Source organism: Lutjanus erythropterus, chromosome 8 (genome assembly GCF_056507025.1).
Source record: "Lutjanus erythropterus isolate fLutEry1 chromosome 8, fLutEry1.hap2, whole genome shotgun sequence".
NCBI lineage: Eukaryota > Metazoa > Chordata > Actinopteri > Lutjaniformes > Lutjanidae > Lutjanus > Lutjanus erythropterus.
The window spans coordinates 37148070-37168711 of NC_139324.1; the positions used below are offsets into that span (position 1 = coordinate 37148070).

Consider the following 20642-nt stretch of genomic DNA (forward strand, 5'->3'; position numbering starts at 1 on the left):
TTGAGTAAATCAGTCCATGTGTGTATGCTAAATTAATCTGTATAGCCTTCCCACAGGTGACTGAATCAGAATTAAGCCAAACTGATAATGATCTTAAGACAAATGACCAGAAATACTGCTTGAAATTAGGAACTGAAATGCCAACCTCTGATTTATGGAGCTGCTGAGCTGCGTGGTCATTTCCCACCTCAGACAATTTGGATACCAAAGAGTGAATTTTGTCCCAGTAATCAGCTGGGGGTGGTAAAGGTAACATGGAAGAGTATTTACCCGTGGTAATATATCCATCTTGACTACTGATACACGAGCTTGCAGTGATTTTGGGAGGTATGACCTTCTTTCATGTGACATTAAACTATATAAAGCCACACTATTGTAACACATGCAGAATGTGTCTTGGCATTGTCTTGTTGAAACAAGCAGGGACTTCCCTTAAAAAGATGTTGTCTGGACAGCAGTATATGTTGTTCCAACAGCATGTACCTTTCAGCATTAATGGGGCCTTCACAGATGAGCAATTTAGCCATGATATGGGCGCAAACACACCTGCCATCTCAGATGCTGACTTTTTAACTTTGTGCTGGTAACAATCTGGACGGTCCTTTTCCTCTTTAGCCCAAAGGACACAATATCAATGATTTCCAAAAACACTTTGAAATACAAACTCATCACACCACAGCACACCTTTACACTTTCTGTCAGAGTTCCAAACAATTAACCATTTGCCCATTCAATTTTTCCATACATGTCTGTGAACAACTGAGTCTTTCAAGGATGCCCCATTATACAAAATCATAATCCTGTTGCCTGATACCAAAGAACTTGCTCACCTTTTGAATGTTCTGAAAAAGGTGTTTTTGAGCATTGCACAACTTTCACAGTCTTTGTTTTTTTGGAACATGTTGCAGGCATACAATTTGTATTTGTACTGTATTCAGTTGAATATAGCTTATTTTTAAATCAGTGAAGTCAGTGTTTATTTAAGTTTTACACAGCATTCCAACTTTTATTATTCTGCCTCTTTTAATCCCACAAAAAAAAATTCTGAATAAAAGTTCAAATGTTTTAGAAAAAAAAGGTAAACAACACTAAAGCTACTTGGCTAGACACTTTCCTTCTGTTCTCGAATAAAACCAAGAATTTTATTTCGAATTTTGGTCAGTTTTAACCCATATATGAGAGGATTCATGACTGGAGGAATTAAAAGAACTTCTATCGCCATAAAGTTCTGAATACTCTGTGGCATCTGTCCCGAACCAAATCGTGTGTACATTAAATCCAAAATCACAGCAAAGCCGAAATTGAATAAAGAGACTAAATGTGGCACGCATGTTTGCATAAACTTCTTTCTTCCCTCTTTGGATGTTAGACATGTTCGGACCAGATACATGTAAGACCAGATAAGAAATAAATAATGGACAATATAAATAGTAAAGTTCAGAAATGTAATATTAGTATTTGCTATAGGTGTAGAGCAAGATAGTTTAGCTATTAGTGAGTTTGCACAGTAAAGTTTAGGTATGTGTGAGCCACATAATTTGGATTGAAAAATTGTCATTGTTTTATTGAACATGCAAAGAAGAGGTAAGAACCAAGAGAAGGCCACTAACAGAGATATTCTTTTCATAGTCATAACAGAGTTGTACATTAGAGGATGACATATAGCCACATATCTGTCATAGGCCATAACAGCTAGAATTGATAATTCACTTGCAAAAGATGAGTTTATCACAAAACTCTGCAGAAAACATCCAGCATAAGAGATGACATGAGAGGGAGACAGAAGATCCACAAGGAATTTTGGGTAAAATCCTGCTGTTGCATAAAGTGCACTGATGCACAGATTACACAGGAAGATATACATGGCCTCATGAAGTTTTTGGTCCACAATAATAGTCATAATGAGAACAACATTTACTATCAAAATTATTAAGTAATACAGTAAAAAGAGAATAAAGAGAATGATTCTGTGTTGCACTGAATAATTTAATCCTGAAAGTGTAAAAAATGTTATTACAGTCAAATTATCCATTTAACAATGTCAGCTGGAACAATTTCATTCATTTAAATTTATTTTTATGTCAAAGGGTTGTTACCTGATCAATATGTGCAGATTATAAAGTGTCAGTTTAGAAAAACATCTTTGACATACATGTTCCTGAGTTGTAGGACAGTGAACATCCTGTCCTGAGAGTGTCTGACTGCTGTTCTCTGTTTAAATCACTTTTCTCTGATGACTCTACACAATCTGGGAATTCACGTAGTGCTGAAGAGAAGTAACTAACAGTTTGTTTGAGTTCATATTCGGTTGATTAATTAATGGTGTAATGCCAGTGATGTTTTAATTTTAGTAACTGTCATGCATTTGATAGCGCTGTTGAATGTAAATAACAACAAGCTTATCAGTTTGAACATTAAGTATCTTGTCCTTGTATGTAAATGTCAAAAATGAAAATGTAGTTTCACCCCAGTCTTCTTTCATTATATCATGTTTGCATCTATAAATTGCATGTTTTAACAGGGTTCTTGTTTTAAAGTGAATCAGTTAAAAACACAAAAAGTAGGCTAACCTACAATGTATTTAATTAGCTCATGCTCAATAGCTGTAGCTGACAAAACCTGTTAGCTACTGCCATTTCTAATCAACAAAAACAACATTTGTCAGATAGAAAAATGAAAACTGCTTCTGTTTGCTGAGAAGAGTCACGAGTAGTAAACTGACACAGCTATTGTACACCACATATGTGTAGCAATGGAGGGTAAAGCTTGACATTTGTTGACAGTTTTACTTATGAATAAATAGAAACTGGCTAAGTTGCTAGCTTGTTTACAACCTGTCTGATTGTATGACCCATAGACTCTATAGACAACTGTGTTCAGGCTGATCCACAGTTTCGACCAAAAGTGAGTCTAACATGTTTTTCATTAACGTGTCTTACAAAACAGAAACACTGATTTTGATCTGTGCGGATGTCTGTTCCAATTCCGTGCGACTCATTTCTCAGCCTGAAACCTTTATTTAGACATCAGTGACTCTGTCTAACACTGGCACAAAGCCATTGTGCTGCTGGCGCAGGTGGATTTGCTATCTTGCACCAGTGCAGTTGCCATTTTTTCCACATCTGCAAGATAACAAATGAACTTGTGCCTGATCTGTGCAGCCATGGGTGGGAGGTTGAAAAATGAGTGCAAAACAAAGGCGTGGCACGGTGCATTTTCTATGCTACTTCAGACCGGCTAAAATCAGGTTGAAGTGCAACGTCTGTGGTACAACCGGTGTGTTTGGCTGAAGCACACACATACATTTCCACAATAACAAAACACCTTCATTTATGTCTTTGCCCACATAATGTGGATGAGTAAAGTGCCCTTTGAACATATTTTCTATCAGCAATAAAGTGTAAACATTGAAGTTACAAGTGTGTAAAGTTAATCTCACTAATAAGGAATAATGAATTATTATTATAATTAAAAGGCCCTAATAAATCTCAATAGACCTGCAAAGTGGGCATGGGATGGAATAACAGCTGTCAGATTGTCTTTAACAGAGCAGTCAGCATGACAGCTGGAGCAGCGCTAGTGTTTGTGTCTGCATGTTTATTGGGATCCAGAAAAATGAGGATTAAACAATAATGCTCTCGAACACACACAGTGAACAAGACGTACCTGGACTAACATCAGAGCTGGCTGGATATACCTGTTGGCTAACCTTTGTGTAATTTTGTGTATTACAGAGTGTGTATCACAGCACGCAAGCGAGCTGATATGTTTATGCCAACAAAATAGCAGTAGGGTCTGTCTAATACTCATTTTTTTCAACACAAAGCCACACTCTTTCAACACATGCAAAATGTGTCTTGGCCTTGTCCTGCTGAAACAAGCAGGGACGTCCCTTAAGGACCATTTTTCTTTTACTTTCCAAATACACATGCAAAAAGAAAACAATCAAACAAAGAGAAACAATTCAGAATGAATCTATATTTACAAAAAACAGCAGGTTTATCAGCTTGAACATTAAATATCTGTTCTTTGTACTGTATCCAATTGAATAGAGGTTGAAAAAGATTTCCAAATCATTGCATTATTTTTTTATTAATGTTTTGCACAAATACAGATACAGTCCAAATACACCTGTGTTATTTGCCGTTTCTTAATCACACATACAGTAATATTCTGAATCAATTTCAAAATGTTTTAGAAAATAAGATTTGAAAACAAAAGCTGGAGCTACTTGACTAGACATTTTCTTTCTGTTCTTGAAAAAAACCAAGAATTCTGTTTCGAATTTTGGTCAGTTTTAAGCCGTATACTAGAGGATTCATAACTGGAGGAATTAAAAGAAATTCTATTGCCATGAAGTTCTGAAGGCTCTGTGATATCATTCTCGAACCAAATCTTGTGTACATTATATCAAAAAGCACAGCAAAGCAATAATTGAATAAAGAGACTAAATGTGGCACACATGTTTGCGTAAACTTCTTCCTGCCCTGTTTGGATGTTAGACATGTTCTGACCAGATACATGTAAGACAAGATAAGAAATAGAAAATGAACAGTATAAATAGCAACGTTGACATATGCAATGCTAGAATTTGCTATTGAGACAGAGCAAGCTAGTTTATCAATTAGTGAGTTTGTACAATAAAGTTTAGGTATGTGTGAGCCACATAATTTTGATTGAAAAATTGTCATTGTGTTACTGATCATGCAATAAAAAGGTAAGAGCCAAGAGAAGGCCACTAACAGAGATATTCTTTTCATAGTCATAACAGAGTTGTACATTAGAGGATGACATATAGCCACATATCTGTCATAGGCCATAACAACTAGAATTGATAATTCACTTCCCAATGATGAGTATATCACAAAACTCTGCAGAAGGCATCCAACATAAGAGATGACATGAGAGGGAGACAAAAGATCCATGAGGAATTTTGGGTAAAAGCCTGCTGTTGCATAAAGTGCACTGATGCACAGATTACACAGGAAGATATACATGGCCTCATGAAGTTTTCGGTCCACAATAATAGTTATAATGAGAACAACATTTACTATCAAAATTATTAAGTAATACAGTAAAGTGAGAGTAAAGAGAATGATTCTGTGTTTCACTGAGTAATTTAATCCTGAAAGTGTAAAAAATCTTATCACAGTCATATTATCCATTAAACTATGTCAGCTGGAACAATTTCATTCATTTAAATTAACTTGTATATCACACATTTGTAACCTGATCAATATGTACAGATTCTAAAGTGTCAGCTTAAAAAAACATCTTTGACATACATGTTCCTGAGTTGTAGAGCAGCGAACATCCTGTCCTGAGTGTCTCGGGCCATGCTGCTGTCCTCTGTTTAAATCATCTCTCTCTGATGACTTAACACAATCTGGGAATTCAAGCAGATGTGCTGGACAGAAGTGACTAATTGAGTTAATATTTGGTGGATCAATTAATAGAGTAATACCAGTGATACAGACTAAATTTGTATTGGTTTGAGATGTTTGCACATCCAGAAATTACTAGTGCCACCACCATCACCTGCTCCATCTGGCCCGCTGTTGCAGTCGTCGCCAGCTCCTGCTCTGGAATAGTCTCCGTCACCATCTTCTGTCCCAGTTGAGCTGCAGCCATCTCCTGTTTCCACTTCCTGTCTTAGTGGGGCCAGTGCCGCCATCACTTCCTGTCCTTTGCTCTGGCTGGGCCGCCGTTGCAGTCACCTCCAGCTCCTGCTCCAGCTGGGCCGCTGCTACCTCTTCCTGTCCCGGCTGGGCTGCCGCAGCCTCTTCCTGTCCCAGCTGGGCCGCTGCAGCCACCTCATTTCCCAGTTGGGCCGGCACAGCCACATTCTGTTCCGACTGGGGTGCCACCGCAGCCGTTGCCAGTTCCTGCTCTGGCTGGGTCGTCACCGCCACAGCCTCTTCCTGTTCAAGCTGGGCTGTCACCTCTGCAGCCATCTCCAGCCCTGGCTGGGCCACAAGGACCTCCTGCCCATCCTAAGCTGCAGCTGCCTCCAGTCCCCCTGGCCTTACCAGGTGACCTGAAGGTTGCTTCATCTCCTCAGTGCTGGTCTCCTGCAGGTACCCGCCTTCGTCTTTGCCAGCGCTGCCGGCTGCCAGAGGGGTCCTACCGCCTTTGTCTTCGCCAGCGCCACCGGCTGCCAGAGGGGTCCCACCGCTTTCATCTTCACCAGCACCACAGGCCACCAGAGGGGTCCCGCCTTTATCTTCACCAGCACCACGGGCCACCAGAGGGGTCTCACCACCCTTATCTCTGCCACCGGCCTCCAGAAGGGTACTGTCTTCGCTGCCAGCCTCCTGCTCATCCACCCAAGGGGTCTTGCCTTCGCCGCCAGCCACCAGAGGGGTCCCACCACCTTTTTCTTCACCGCAGGCCTCCAGAGGGGTCCCATCTTTGCCTTCACTGCCGGCCTTCTGCTTGTCCCCCTGAAGGGTATCATCTTTGCTGCCAGCCTCCTGGTCGTCCATGCCGCCATCCCCCAGAGAGGCTCTCTCCAGAGGGGCTCTGCCTTCGTCTTCGCCTTCGGACAGTAAGAGACTAACAGCATCATTTTTAAATCTGCTGTATGAAGATTAATGTGCAGCTGCCATGTTAGAAATAAACGACACCATCAAGATCACATTCAGTTGATCAGTAATTTTCTGCCAGCATTCTTCTTCTCCTGCCTTATTTGCAGCAACTGTGCTGCTTTTTGCAGTGATATATTTTTAATATTTTCCACAACTCTTCATTATAACAGCTTGTTCATCTCGACTGAAGTGGGTGGCTTGTGATTGCTTCACTGTGTGCATAAGAGGAGTCAAAGGACACCGCAAATGCCCCTTTTAATGTGAGCGCGCATGGAGTCTGAAGAAGAAAGCCAGAGTTAACAAAGCAAGTGGATAACCATTGTGGTGATACCCATTACCTCTGACTGGGGATTTAGGTTTTGTCGTGCCAGCTCAGGCAAATACAGCCTGGCTGTATTGAGCTTCCTTCGAAGTACAGCCCTCTGGCCTCGAATGGAAGTTTCAATGGAAAACACCATGGCTGTGTTGTTGCTGTCACAATAGCAAGAACTTTGGTTTAATAGGTTTCCTTAATTTCTGGTAAAATATCACAGTAATTTTCTGATTTGTTATTATTATTATTATTATTATTATTATTATTATGTTAAATACTATAATTATATTTATATGTACTCCTTGAAATGCAAATACAACAAAAGGTGGTGCATGAGTCTGTTCCCTTGTCTCCGTCTCCTGTTGCTGCCCCTGCTCCAGCTCCCAAAAGCTGCCAAGCTTGGTGTTCATCAGGTTGTTTAACTAAGTTCAGTCCTTGTGCAGCGCTTCCCTAGCTACTAGCCAAAGGACAGGCAACCATCACCCCTCACCCCATGCACACTGCAGACTTTACAGACTGTGCCTCAACTGCTTGCAAGTTCCTTGCACCATCCCTGTCTGACACAAGGTGTGAGCAGTTTCTTCAGTTGCTCAGTTGTATAACCCATTAGTCCGGTCCTGACCTGCCCAACAAGGTTGATGTTGTAAGGCTATGGTAGGCTGTCAACCTTGCTCCACAGCAATAGCATTTGGTATGGGGAAGTTGCCCAGTAGGGCCCCTGTGTCACCTGGAAGCACTATCATGATGAAACCCACCTCTTCCCGTTCAGTCCCTGAGGACATAATTATCGGATGGGTTGTGGCTACCATGTGCTGTGATTACTAGGTCCCGATAAAAATCCTTGAACCAACAAATAGTCTTGCGAGGTCAAATGCAAAAGTGTCAGATGTCTTTCCATGTGTCTTTGTGGAGGATCTTCCAGGGTGTGAGTAGGCCACAGACTGGTCAGACTACTGACCCTGCCTCCAACTCAGAAACCACCTCTCCTTTGTCTTAGCAACTGAAAGACTGTGTATTGGCAGACATCAACCTTGTGTCTGTGAAGTGTCAGATGAATTGAGACAGCAGGTGGCGAAACTCATGCTAACTTACCAGGACATCTTCTCTAAGGATAATCTGGACTGGGGAGAAGTGAAGGAGTTAGTCCTCTGAAGAACTGCACAGCTGAGCAGAGACGTCAACAAATGGGTCAAAGATCAGAATCTCTCTCTTGGTGACCAGGTGCTGCTGGCGAACAAAGGAACCACCCCTCGAATGCTGATCACTGGGATGATGGCTGCACTGCCTCAAGGGTCTGTGAGCAGTCCTCCATTGATGAATCCCTTGGCCTGGACAGTCCACCACCTTCTACTTTTGTGACCTCTGTTGCTTCAGATGATCCTAATACTGCTGGGAACTCAACATACCTTAGTTTGGCAGAGTTATCAGGCCGGTGTGTCATTTGATTGAGTCCCTGACACATCTTGGGTCCATTCAGGGGTTGAGCCAAGCTCCCACGCTGTTATTCATGTGTTAGACAAAGTGGCATATCTGACATGTTTTTTCCTTCCTTGTTGCGCTCTTTGGTCGTACTTTGTGTTGTTTTGGTAATGTACTGCTGTGTGGAACTCCCTTTTTCATCTACCTAAGTATGTGTTTTGTATAAGGCACATCATTGTCTGTGGAGTATTATGGGTTTTTGCAAAGGCAACAAATGGATCTCTACTTCTCTTATCCTTTTGAATGGAAGCTCAAATGACTAGTTCATTCTGCTTTGTTGTGTTTGTGTTTTCATTATAGCCAGTTTTTGTGAATGTGGACTGTCATATGACCTATGATGTTGTGTGCTTTGGGGGTGAATGTAACAAAGTCAATTACACAGCAGTAATATGTGTAACAGACTCAAACATACAGTACATTTGTAATATTTAGTATTATAATTACATAAAATTTGTGTAGGACTCCATATTCAGTGTGTGGAATGTTTCAGACTCAGTTCTGTACTGCTATGTTGACTTTCGGTGTCCCCCTCCTTTAAAGGGGTGTCTCCTGTCTCACCTCTCCCCTTTTGCTGTTGTACTCCATTAGAGAACTAAGTGAAATTCTTCTCATAGTAAACTAAGTGCCATAAGACTACATTAAAAAGTTAACTTTTTAGGATTTTGTTATTTATCTCTTTGCTGTCAGGTATTTTTCTGTGTTTTATTGTACTATATTGAATGCAACATGGCCTTTGCCCTTTTGCTGTTGTACACCATGGGAGGATTTTGACAGAGGATTTTGTTATTTACATCTTTGCTGTCACAAATAAACACAGATAAAGATATCCATGGTCTCGGCTTCTTCATCACAACATAATGCAGATAATATTAGATTCCACCTCCATGCAGACAATCAGGCAGGAGCAGTTATTTAGAGAAGAATGTGCATCCAAATTCAAAATTATTACTATCATCAGTTACAATGATCCTTAAAGGAATAAAAACACAAGGGGAATTTAGTTAAAGAAATGTTTTATAAAAAATATCACAAAATATTATGACCTGACACACATGAAGCTTGAGAACATTTTTTTTTTAATGTAAGTACAGAAGAACAGAAATATGGTAGAATCCAATACCATAATAAGCAAATGCATGTGGTTTGATAACTAGATAAATTTTCCTACAAAGGTATGACCATGAAACCAATATAACATCATCCTGTTAAAATGAAAGAAAAAGATTTGCAAATCCTTTTTGACCTATATTTTACAGTACAAAGACAAGACATTTGATGTCCAAACTGATAAACGTTTATTGTTTTTAGTAAATTTACGTTAATTCTGAATTTGATGTCTTGCAACATGTTCCAGAAAAGTTGTGACAGGGGCATGTTTACCACTGTGTTACATCATCTTTTCTTTTAACTCCCACTCTTCGGGAACTGAGGACACTAATTGTTTAGATTCTTAAAGTGAAATCAGCACAGATAAGCAACTTAGCCATGTCATGAGCACTAACACACCTCCATACCATCACAGATGCTGATGCTTTGTGCCGGTGACGATCAAATAACCTGATTTATAAAAACAATCTGAAATGTGAACTCGTCAGGCCACAGCAGACTTTTACACTTTCTGTCAAATCTAAATTCCTTCCAAATGACTATTTGCCCACACAGTTTTTCACAAAGTGGTGACTCCATATATCCTCGTTTGTGAATAACTGAGCCTTTCCAGGATGTTGTTTGGAACATGTTACAAGCATGATATTCAGTCTGTATTCAATTGTATATAGGTTATTTGCAAATTATTGCATTCTGATTTTTACAGCGCATCCCAACTTTTCAGTATATCACTGGACTGGAGTTGTTATGCCTCTTTTGATCCCACATAAATATTGTGACTCAATTAGAAAAAAGATTTGGGAACACACACCAGAGCTACTTTAGCTTGATGCTTTCTTTCTATTTTTGAATAAAACCAAAAATTCTGTTTCGAACTTTTGTCAATTTTAAGCCATAAATCAGAGGATTTATAAGTGGAGGAATTAACAGAAATTCTATTGCCATGAAGTTCTGAAGGCTCTGTGATATCATTCCTGAACCGATTCGTCCGTACATGAAGTCAAAAAGCACAGAGAAGACAAAATTAAATAAAGAGACTAAATGTGGCACACATGTTTGCATAAACTTCTTCCTGCCCTGTTTGGATGTTAGACATGTTCGGACCAGATACATGTAAGACCAGATAACAAGTAAATAATGAACACTGTAAAGAGCAAGGATGAAATATCCAAAATGAATTATTACAGTGGTAGAGCAAGCTAATTTACCAATTAGTGTATTTGCACAGTAAAGTTTAGGTATGTGTGAGCCACATAATTTGGATTGAAAAATCGTCACTGTGTTACTAAACATGCAAAGAAAAGGTAAGATCCAAGAGAAGGCCACTAACAGAGATATTCTTTTCATAGTCATAACAGAGTTGTACATTAGAGGATGACATATAGCCACATATCTGTCATAGGCCATAATAACTAGAATTGATAATTCACTTGCAAGTGATGACTTTATCACAAAACCCTGCAGGAAACATCCAGCATAAGAGATGACATGAGAGGGAGACAGAAGATCCACGAGAAATTTGGGGTAAAAGCCTGCTGTCCCATAAAGTGCACTGATGCACTGATTACACAGGAAGATATACATGGCCTCATGAAGTTTTCGGTCCACAATAATAGTTAGGATGAGAGCAACATTTACTGTCCAAATTATTAAGTAACACAGTAAAGTGAGAGTAAAGAGGATGATTCTATGTTGCAATGTGTAATTTAATCCTGAAAGTGTAAAAAATGTTATCACAGTCATATTATCCATTAAACTATGTCAACTGGAACAATTTCATTCATTTAAATTAACTTGTATATCAAACATTTGCGACCTGATCAATATGTGCAGATCATAAAATGCTTCCTCAAAGAAACATCTTTGACATGCGTACTCCTGATCTTCAGGGCAGCCAACATCCTGTCCTCGGTGTCTCCGACTGCTGAGCTCTGTTTAAATCACTTCTCTCTGATGACTCAACACAAGTTGGGAATTCAAACAGTGGTGTGGGAGAGAAGTAACTAAAATAGTTTGTTTGTTTGTGTTGAAGTTTGGTGGATCAATTAACAGAACAATGCTAATGATGAGGAATAAATTCATATCTGTGTGAGAAGCTTTTAGAGTGAGTTTAGCATTGGGAAAATGAATATGGAATATATAATAATTGGACGCTGAAAAATTAGTGCTTCAATCCAAACAGGAAGTTGGGGCGATTGAATGCACTGTATATTAAACAGGTTGAAATCCTGTTTAATAGATGTTGAAGTGAGTTATTTAGCCTTGTCCCCCTCCTCCCCAGACTCAAGGAAGCTCAGGCAGGCTGCAGAGATGCTCCAATAGCACAAGACAAGCACAACACTGTAATTTGACAATGACACGTGTCAGACATTTTAGTTGATTAAACCAGTTAATGCTCATGTAAGTGTAAAACTATTACTGTCAAATTTAAGAATTTGTTTAGAATTGTATTATGTGAAACAGTCACATTTTGTGTTTATATTTTTGTTGTTATTTTACTTATAGTTTCATGGTGTTCAAAGACATGCCAAAATAAAATGACTGCAAACGTTTTGGAGACTCTCTGCTCTTATTGTCGCCAAGGGCTGCGACACCGGCAGGTACAGGTTCAAAGTTCAGGTTTCAGGTTTCAGGGTTGGACAGGAACAGATGGTTGGCAGGTATAAACACTGAGGGGGGAAATTAGAAAAAGAGGAACAGTTGACCAGGTGGATGAAGGTGTCGGGTTACAGGGAACAGTGGGACAGTCTTCTGGTGGATGAGACTCTGGGTGGGGGTACCGTCTCTCTCAGGCTCCTGGTGTACAGAGCCGCCAACAGAACTTCAGACAGAAAGGTGCATCTGGGCGTTTCTGATGTCTTTCATGTCATCTTGGATGTATGAGAGGTAAGCTGGAGAGGACCAGTGACCGAGAATTTTGATGGCGTGGTCAGGAATCTCCTGCTTAGTTGCAGTTGAGTATAGTTCAGGAGATATTCCTGGTCTGTACAGGATGTGACGGAAATGGTGGTGGAACCAGAAGTGACAGGCGGCCTTACCCATCTCAGTGACGAATAGAGGATCTTGTGGGGATACTCAACTGGCTATTCTCGAGTTAATGTAGTCACATATTGGCTCATATGGACTCGGGTATGAGTCTAGTCGAAAGAAGTAGATGGGTTGCGCCGGATCAGACTGGTTTGTTTTGCTGCATCTAAGGTGGAAGGCCAGGGTGTCAGTAGACTGAATAGTCATGTCTGACAAGGTTGCATGTCACGATGGTTGGAAGTTAAGAGAGGAACTAACAAAGAGTCTTGTGAGGTCCAATGCAAAAGTGTCAGATGTCTTTCCATGTGTCTTTGTGGAGGATCTTCCAGGGTGTGAGTAGGCCACAGGTTGGTCAGAGTGCTGACCCTGCCTCCAACTCAGACACCACTTCTCCTCTGTCTTAGCAGCTGAAAGACTGTGTATTGGCAGACATCAACCTTGTGTCTGTGAAGTGTCAGATGAATTTAGACAGCAGGTGGCTAAACTAATGCTAATTTACCAGGACATCTTCTCTAAGGATAATCTGGACTGTGGAGAAGTGAAGGAGTTAGTCGTGACGAATTGTACAGTATCCTTCTCTTGGTGACCAGGTGCTGCTGGTGAACAAAGGTGTCAGAGGGAAACATAAGCTTTCTGACAAGTGGAAGGCCTCTGTTGACACTGTAGTGGCTGCAAAACCCATCTTACATATCTACCTGATCAGAGATCAGAATGGAAATGAACATGTCCTTCACTGGAACCTGCTGCTACAGGTCAACTTCCGGCCCTGGATGAAACCTTGGATGATGACGATGCTCCTGCATCCATCACTACCTCTAGTGTGACCAATGCCCCTCCTCCATGTGATTGGCATAAAATTGAGATGTCTGGATTGGACACTACAGCTACAATGGTTGAACCATCCCTCAAATGTTGATCACTGGGATGATGGCCGCACTGCCTCATGGGTTTGTGACCAGTCCTACATTGATGAATCCCTTGGCCTGGACAGTCCACCACCTTCTGCTTTGGTGACTTCCTCTGCTTCAGATGATCCTAATACTTCTGGGAACTCAACATACCTTGGTTTGGCAGAGTCATCAGGCTGGTGTGTCATTTGATTGAGTCCCTGACACATCTTGGGTCCATTCAGGGGTTGAGCCAAGCTCCCACGCTGTTATTCATGTGTTAGACAAAGTGGCATATCTGACATGTTTTTTCCTTCCTTGTTGCGCTCTTTGGCTGCTCTTTGTGTTGTTTTGGTAATGTACTGCTGTGTGGAACTCCCTCCGTTCATTCTGCTTTGTTGTGTTTGTGTTTTCATTATAGCCAGTTTGTGTGAATGTGGACTGTCATATGACCTATGATGTTGTGTGCTTTGGGGGTGAATGTAACAAAGTCAATTACACAGCTGTAATATGTGTAACAGACTCAAACATACAGTACATTTGTAATATTTAGTATCATAATTACACAAAATTTGTGTAGGACTCCATATTCAGTGTGTGGAATGTTTCAGACTCAGTTCTGTACTGCTATGTTGACTTTCGGTGTCCCCCTCCTTTAAAGGGGTGTCTCCTGTCTCACCTCTCCCCTTTTGCTGTTGCACTCCATTAGAGAACTAAGTGACATTCTTCTCATAGTAAACTAAGTGCCATAAGACTACATTAAGAAGTTAACTTTTTAGGATTTTGTTATTTATCTCTTTGCTGTCAGGTGTTTTTCTGTGTTTTATTGTACTATATTGAATGCAACATGGCCTTTGCCCTTTTGCTGTTGTACACCATGGGAGGATTTTGACAGAGGATTTTGTTATTTACATCTTTGCTGTCACAAATAAACACAGATAAAGATATCCATGGTCTCGGCTTCTTCATCACAACATAATGCAGATAATATTAGATTCCACCTCCATGCAGACAATCAGGCAGGAGCAATTATTTAGAGAAGAATGTGCATCCAAATTCAAAATTATTACTATCATCAGTTACAATGATCCTTAAAGGAATAAAAACACAAGGGGAATTTGGTTAAAGAAATGTTTTATAAAAAATATCACAAAATATTATGACCTGACACACATGAAGCTTGAAAACATTTTTTTTTTAAATGTAAGTACAGAAGAACAGAAATATGGTAGAATCCAATACCATAATAAGCAAATGCATGTGGTTTGATAACTAGATAAATTTTCATACAAAGGTATGACCATGAAACCAATATAACATCATCCTGTTAAAATGAAAGAAAAAGATTTGCAAATCCTTATTTACCTATATTTTACAGTACAAAGACAAGATATTTGATGTCCAAACTGATAAACTTTTATTGTTTTTAGTAAATTTACGTTAATTCTGAATTTGATGTCTTGCAACATGTTCCAGAAAAGTTGTGACAGGGGCATGTTTACCACTGTGTTACATCATCTTTTCTTTTAACTCCCACTCTTCGGGAACTGAGGACACTAATTGTTTAGATTCTTAAAGTGAAATCAGCACAGATAAGCAACTTAGCCATGTCATGAGCACTAACACACCTCCATACCATCACAGATGCTGATGCTTTGTGCCGGTGACAATCAAATAACCTGATTTATAAAAACAATCTGAAATGTGAACTCGTCAGGCCACAGCACACTTTAACACTTTCTGTCAAATCTAAATTCCTTCCAAATGACTATTTGCCCACACAGTTTTTCAGAAAGTGGTGACTCCATATATCCTCGTTTGTGAATAACTGAGCCTTTCCAGGATGTTGTTTGGAACATGTTACAAGCATGATATTCAGTCTGTATTCAATTGTATATAGGTTATTTGCAAATTATTGCATTCTGATTTTTACAGAGCATCCCAACTTTTCAGTATATCACTGGACTGGAGCTGTTATGCCTCTTTTGATCCCACATAAAAATTGTGACTCAATTAGAAAAAAGATTTGGGAACACACACCAGATCTACTTTAGCTTGATGCTTTCTTTCTATTTTTGAATAAAACCAAAAATTCTGTTTCGAACTTTTGTCAATTTTAAGCCATAAATCAGAGGATTTATAAGTGGAGGAATTAACAGAAATTCTATTGCCATGAAGTTCTGAAGGCTCTGTGATATCATTCCTGAACCGATTCGTCCGTACATGAAGTCAAAAAGCACAGAGAAGCCAAAATTAAATAAAGAGACTAAATGTGGCACACATGTTTGCATAAACTTCTTCCTGCCCTGTTTGGATGTTAGACATGTTCTGACCAGATACATGTAAGACCAGATAACAAGTAAATAATGAACACTGTAAAGAGCAAGGATGAAATATCCAAAATGAATTATTACAGTGGTAGAGCAAGCTAATTTACCAATTAGTGAGTTTGCACAGTAAAGTTTAGGTATGTGTGAGCCACATAATTTGGATTGAAAAATCGTCACTGTGTTACTAAACATGCAAAGAAGAGGTAAGATCCAAGAGAAGGCCACTAACAGAGATATTCTTTTCATAGTCATAACAGAGTTGTACATTAGTGGATGACATATAGCCACATATCTGTCATAGGCCATAATGACTAGAATTGATAATTCACTTGCAAGTGATGACTTTATCACAAAACCCTGCAGGAAACATCCAGCATAAGAGATGACATGAGAGGGAGACAGAAGATCCACGAGAAATTTGGGGTAAAAGCCTGCTGTCCCATAAAGTGCACTGATGCACTGATTACACAGGAAGATATACATGGCCTCATGAAGTTTTCGGTCCACAATAATAGTTAGGATGAGAGCAACATTTACTGTCCAAATTATTAAGTAACACAGTAAAGTGAGAGTAAAGAGGATGATTCTGTGTTGCAATGTGTAATTTAATCCTGAAAGTGTAAAAAATGTTATCACAGTCATATTATCCATTAAACTATGTCAGCTGGAACAATTTCATTCATTTAAATCAACTTGTATATCACACATTTGTAACCTGATCAATATGTGCAGATCATAAAATACTTCCTCAAAGAAACATCTTTGACATACGTACTCCTGAGCTTCAGGGCAGCCAACATCCTGTCCTCGGTGTCTCCGACTGCTGAGCTCTGTTTAAATCACTTCTCTCTGATGACTCAACACAAGTTGGGAATTCAAACAGTGGTGTGGGAGAGAAGTAACTAAACAAGTTTGTTTGTTTGTGTTGAAGTTTGGTGGATCAATTAACAGAACAATGCTAATGATGAGGAATAAATTCATATCTGTGTGAGAAGCTTTTAGAGTGAGTTTAGCATTGGGAAAATGAATATGGAATATATAATAACTGCACGCTGAAAAATTAGTGCTTCAATCCAAACAGGAAGTTGGAGCAATTGAATGCACTGTATGTTGTTTTGGTAAGGTACTGCTGTGTGGAACTCCCTTTTTCATTTAGCTAAGTATGTGTTTTGTACAAGGCACATCATTGTCTGTGGAGTATTATTGGTTTTTGTGATTGTTGAGTTGATTGGCTTTAAATTCCACACTAGTCGGCATCAGGAATACTAGTTGTTTAAGATATTTATCAATATTTCATTCATGCATGATGCCAGTTATCTGTTGTCTCGAAGATTTTATGCAGCCACCCGCCACTAGTCGGGGGTGCAGCACTGTCAGACGGCAGCCCCTCTCGCCCAGCGCGTATGCTCCGATTGCTCGGATGTTTATATCAGCAAAGTCGGACAGATAAATGTAGACTGTGACAGAATACGGTGATATATATTCACTCGACTGGAGAAACGTGACCACATTAAGCACATACGTCGACATAAACCTGCAAGCGGAGCTGCTGCTGCTGCTGCTGCTAGCACTGCTAATGTTAGTCACACTGTGTGTCAGGCTGGCAGCTAACATTAGCTCTGGGTCCTTTACCCGCAGCACAGTGACCCTCTTCGGTCTGAAAAGGTGAAGCATTTATTGAGTTGTTGTCATGTTTTGTACACTAATGTCTAAGGCTTGTATTGCACAGTGCAAAGTAGTGCGCATTTCCCTGGCATTTAAAGTACGATTTGGCGACTGTAGACTGTGATTAACAGCTTCAAATGGCTCTTAATACATACAGTATTTTTTCAGACAGTGTTTAACATTATAAATTAATACATTCTGCTAAATTTTGACTGCTTTCTGAGTGTTTTCTTAGTGTTAAACTAGTTGACTAGTCTAAATTAAATTATGCGTTTAATCAGCAGGGAAATTTGTTGCCAGGAACATCCCTAGAGCACACGCTCAAGCAGCAGCAGTGAAATCCGTCCCTGCTGAAACACTTTCCCACCGCACGCGTTCCGGACGTTGTTTGGGCTATTCACTGTATGGTGGTATATGAAAATTTCATATCATAACGAAAATAAAGACCGGTTTTCAGTACAAACCAGTGCAGCGCATGGGCCTAAGCTGGTTCATTCTGCTTTGTTGTGTTTGTGTTTTCATTATGGCCAGTGTTTGTGAATGTGGACTGTTATATGACCCATAATTTTGTGCATTTTGGTTGTGACTGTAACAAAGTCAATGATACAGCAGTAATACGTGCACCTGTGCAGGATGGTCAAGGTCAAGGTCAAGTTTATTTATATAGCACATTTAAAGCAACCTAGGTTTGCCAAAGTGCTGTACAATCTAGAAAGCAATAAAGTATTAAAATACAACTATAGAAATAAAAAGTACAATACTAGAGTGCACAGTACACAAAAAATGTAACAATAGAAAACAAAATAAAGTGCACAATAAGCACAAAATTCAATAAAACAGTCCATAAATCAGCAATGTTCGGCTCAACATGAGTCAAAAGCCAACGAGAAGAGATGAGTCTTCAGCAATGACTTAAATATCTCAAGAGTCAGGGCAGATCTAATACACAATGGTAAGCTGTTCCACAATTTAGAGGCAGCCACCGCAAAGGCTCGGTCGCCTTTGGTTTTGAGCCTAGATATCTTGACATCTAAAAGCAACTCATTTGATGACCTCAGTGCTCTAGCTGATGTGTGAAAATGGATGAGTTCAGCTAAGTACTGGGGGGCCAGACCATTCAATGTCTTAAAAACAAACATCAAAATCTTAAAATCAATCCTGAAGCAAACAGGAAGCCAATGCAGAGAGGCCAGAACTGGTGTGATGTGGTCACCTTTTTTTGTGCTGGTCAAAAGGCGAGCAGCAGCATTTTGCTCCAGCTGCAGACGCTGCAGAGAACGTTTGTCGAACGTTGTGAACAACTGAGCCTTTCCAGGATGTCCCTTTCATACCCAATTATGATACTGTCACCTGCTACTGATTAACCTGTTTACCTGTGTAATGTTCCAAACAGGTGTTAGTTTTAACACTCCACACCTTTCACAGTCTTTGTTTTTTTTGGAACATGTTACAAGCAGCATATTCAATCTGTATTCAATTGTATATAGGTTATTTGCAAATTATTGCTTTTTGATTTTTACAGAGCATCCCAACTTTTCAGTATATCACTGGACTGGAGTTGTTATGCCTCTTTTGACCCCACATAAAAATTATGAATCAATTAGAAAATGCTTTAGAAAAAAGATTTGGGAACACACACCAGAGCTACTTTAGCCTGATGCTTTCTTTCTGTTTTTGAATAAAACCAAAAATTCTGTTTTGAACTTTTGTCAATTTTAAGCCATAAATCAGAGGATTTATAAGTGGAGGAATTAACAGAAATTCTATTGCCATGAAGTTCTGAAGGCTCTGTGATATCATTCCTGAACCGAATCGTCCATACATGAAGTCAAAAAGCACAGAGAAGCCAAAATTAAATAAAGAGACTAAATGTGGCACACATGTTTGCATAAACTTCTTCCTGCCCTGTTTGGATGTTAGACATGTTCTGACCAGATACATGTAAGACCAGAAAAGAAGAAAATAATGGACAATGTAAAGAGCAAGGACAAAATATCCAAAATTATTTACTATAGTGGTAGAGCAAGCTAATTTACCAATTAGTGAGTTTGTACAGTAAAGTTTAGGTATGTGTGAGCCACGTAATCTTGATTGAAAAATCGTCACTGTGTTACTAAATATGCAAAGAAGAGGTAAGAACCAAGAGAAGGCCACTAACAGAGATATTCTTTTCATAGTCATAACAGAGTTGTACATTAGTGGATGACATATAGCCACATATCTGTCATAGCCCATAACAGCTAGAATTGATAATTCACCTGCAATTGATGACTTTATCACAAAACCCTGCAGGAAACATCCAACATAAGAGATGACATGAGAGGGAGACAGAAGATCCACGAGAAATTTTGGGTAAAAGCCTGCTGTCCCATAAAGTCCATTAAAGCACAGATTACACAGGAAGATATACATGGCCTCATGAAGTTTTCGGTCCACAATAATAGTTAGGATGACAGTAACATTTACTGTCCAAATTATTAAGTAACACAGTAAAGTGAGAGTAAAGAGGATGATTCTGTGTTGCAATGTGTAATTTAATCCTGAAAGTGTAAAAAATGTTATCACAGTCATATTATCCATTAAACTTTGTCAGCTGGAACAATTTCATTCATTTAAATTAACTTGTATATCAAACATTTGCGACCTGATCAATATGTGCAGATCATAAAATGCTTCCTCAAAGAAACATCTTTGACATGCGTGCTCCTGATCTTCAGGGCAGCCAACATCCTGTCCTCGGTGTCTCCGACTGCTGTCCTCTGTTTAAATCACTTCTCTCTGATGACTCAACACAAGTTGGGAATTCAAACAGTGGTGTGGGAGAGAAGTAACTAAAATAGTTTGTTTGTTTGTGTTAAAGTTTGGTGGATCAATTAACAGAACAATGCTAATGATGAGGAATAAATTCATATCTGTGTAAGAAGCTTTTAGAGTGAGTTTAGCATTGGGAAAATGAATATGGAATATATAATAATTGGACGCTGAAAAATTAGTGCTTCAATCCAAACAGGAAGTTGGGGCGATTGAATGCACTGTATATTAAACAGGTTGAAATCCTGTTTAATAGATGTTGAAGTGAGTTATTTAGCCTTGTCCCCCTCCTCCCCAGGCTCAAGGAAGCTCAGGCAGGCTGCAGAGATGCTCCAGTAGCACAAGACAAGCACAACACTGTAATTTGACAATGACACGTGTCAGACATTTTAGTTGATTAAACCAGTTAATGCTCATGTAAGTGTAAACCTATTAC

The 20642-nt window shown here is 39.4% G+C and overlaps 5 protein-coding genes across 5 annotated transcripts; all 5 read right to left on the bottom strand.

The window, feature by feature from the left end:
- Positions 1 to 1102: 1102 nt before the first annotated feature.
- LOC146323198 (olfactory receptor 2A7-like) lies at positions 1103 to 2032 on the bottom strand. The gene has a single exon (XM_084724136.1). It carries the CDS (start codon positions 2030 to 2032, stop codon positions 1103 to 1105), a length of 930 nt encoding a protein of 309 aa, XP_084580262.1.
- Positions 2033 to 4235: 2203 nt separating this feature from the next.
- Positions 4236 to 5165, bottom strand: LOC146323199 (olfactory receptor 1-like). The gene has a single exon (XM_084724137.1). The coding sequence runs from the start codon at positions 5163 to 5165 to the stop codon at positions 4236 to 4238; it is 930 nt and encodes a 309-aa protein (XP_084580263.1).
- Positions 5166 to 9415: 4250 nt separating this feature from the next.
- LOC146323200 (olfactory receptor 5F1-like) lies at positions 9416 to 11238 on the bottom strand. The gene is made up of 2 exons (XM_084723904.1): positions 10337 to 11238; positions 9416 to 9464 (listed from the first exon to the last, which is right to left on the bottom strand). Exons 1-2 carry the CDS (start codon positions 11236 to 11238, stop codon positions 9416 to 9418), a joined length of 951 nt encoding a protein of 316 aa, XP_084580030.1.
- Positions 11239 to 15445: 4207 nt separating this feature from the next.
- On the bottom strand, positions 15446 to 16381 carry LOC146323201 (olfactory receptor 5F1-like). Its single transcript, XM_084723905.1, is given in 1 exon segment — positions 15446 to 16381. A coding segment is annotated over 1 exon segment (936 nt).
- A 2658-nt stretch (positions 16382 to 19039) lies between these two features.
- On the bottom strand, positions 19040 to 19975 carry LOC146323202 (olfactory receptor 1S2-like). Its single transcript, XM_084723906.1, has one exon. It carries the CDS (start codon positions 19973 to 19975, stop codon positions 19040 to 19042), a length of 936 nt encoding a protein of 311 aa, XP_084580032.1.
- Between the last annotated feature and the right edge of the window lie 667 nt (positions 19976 to 20642).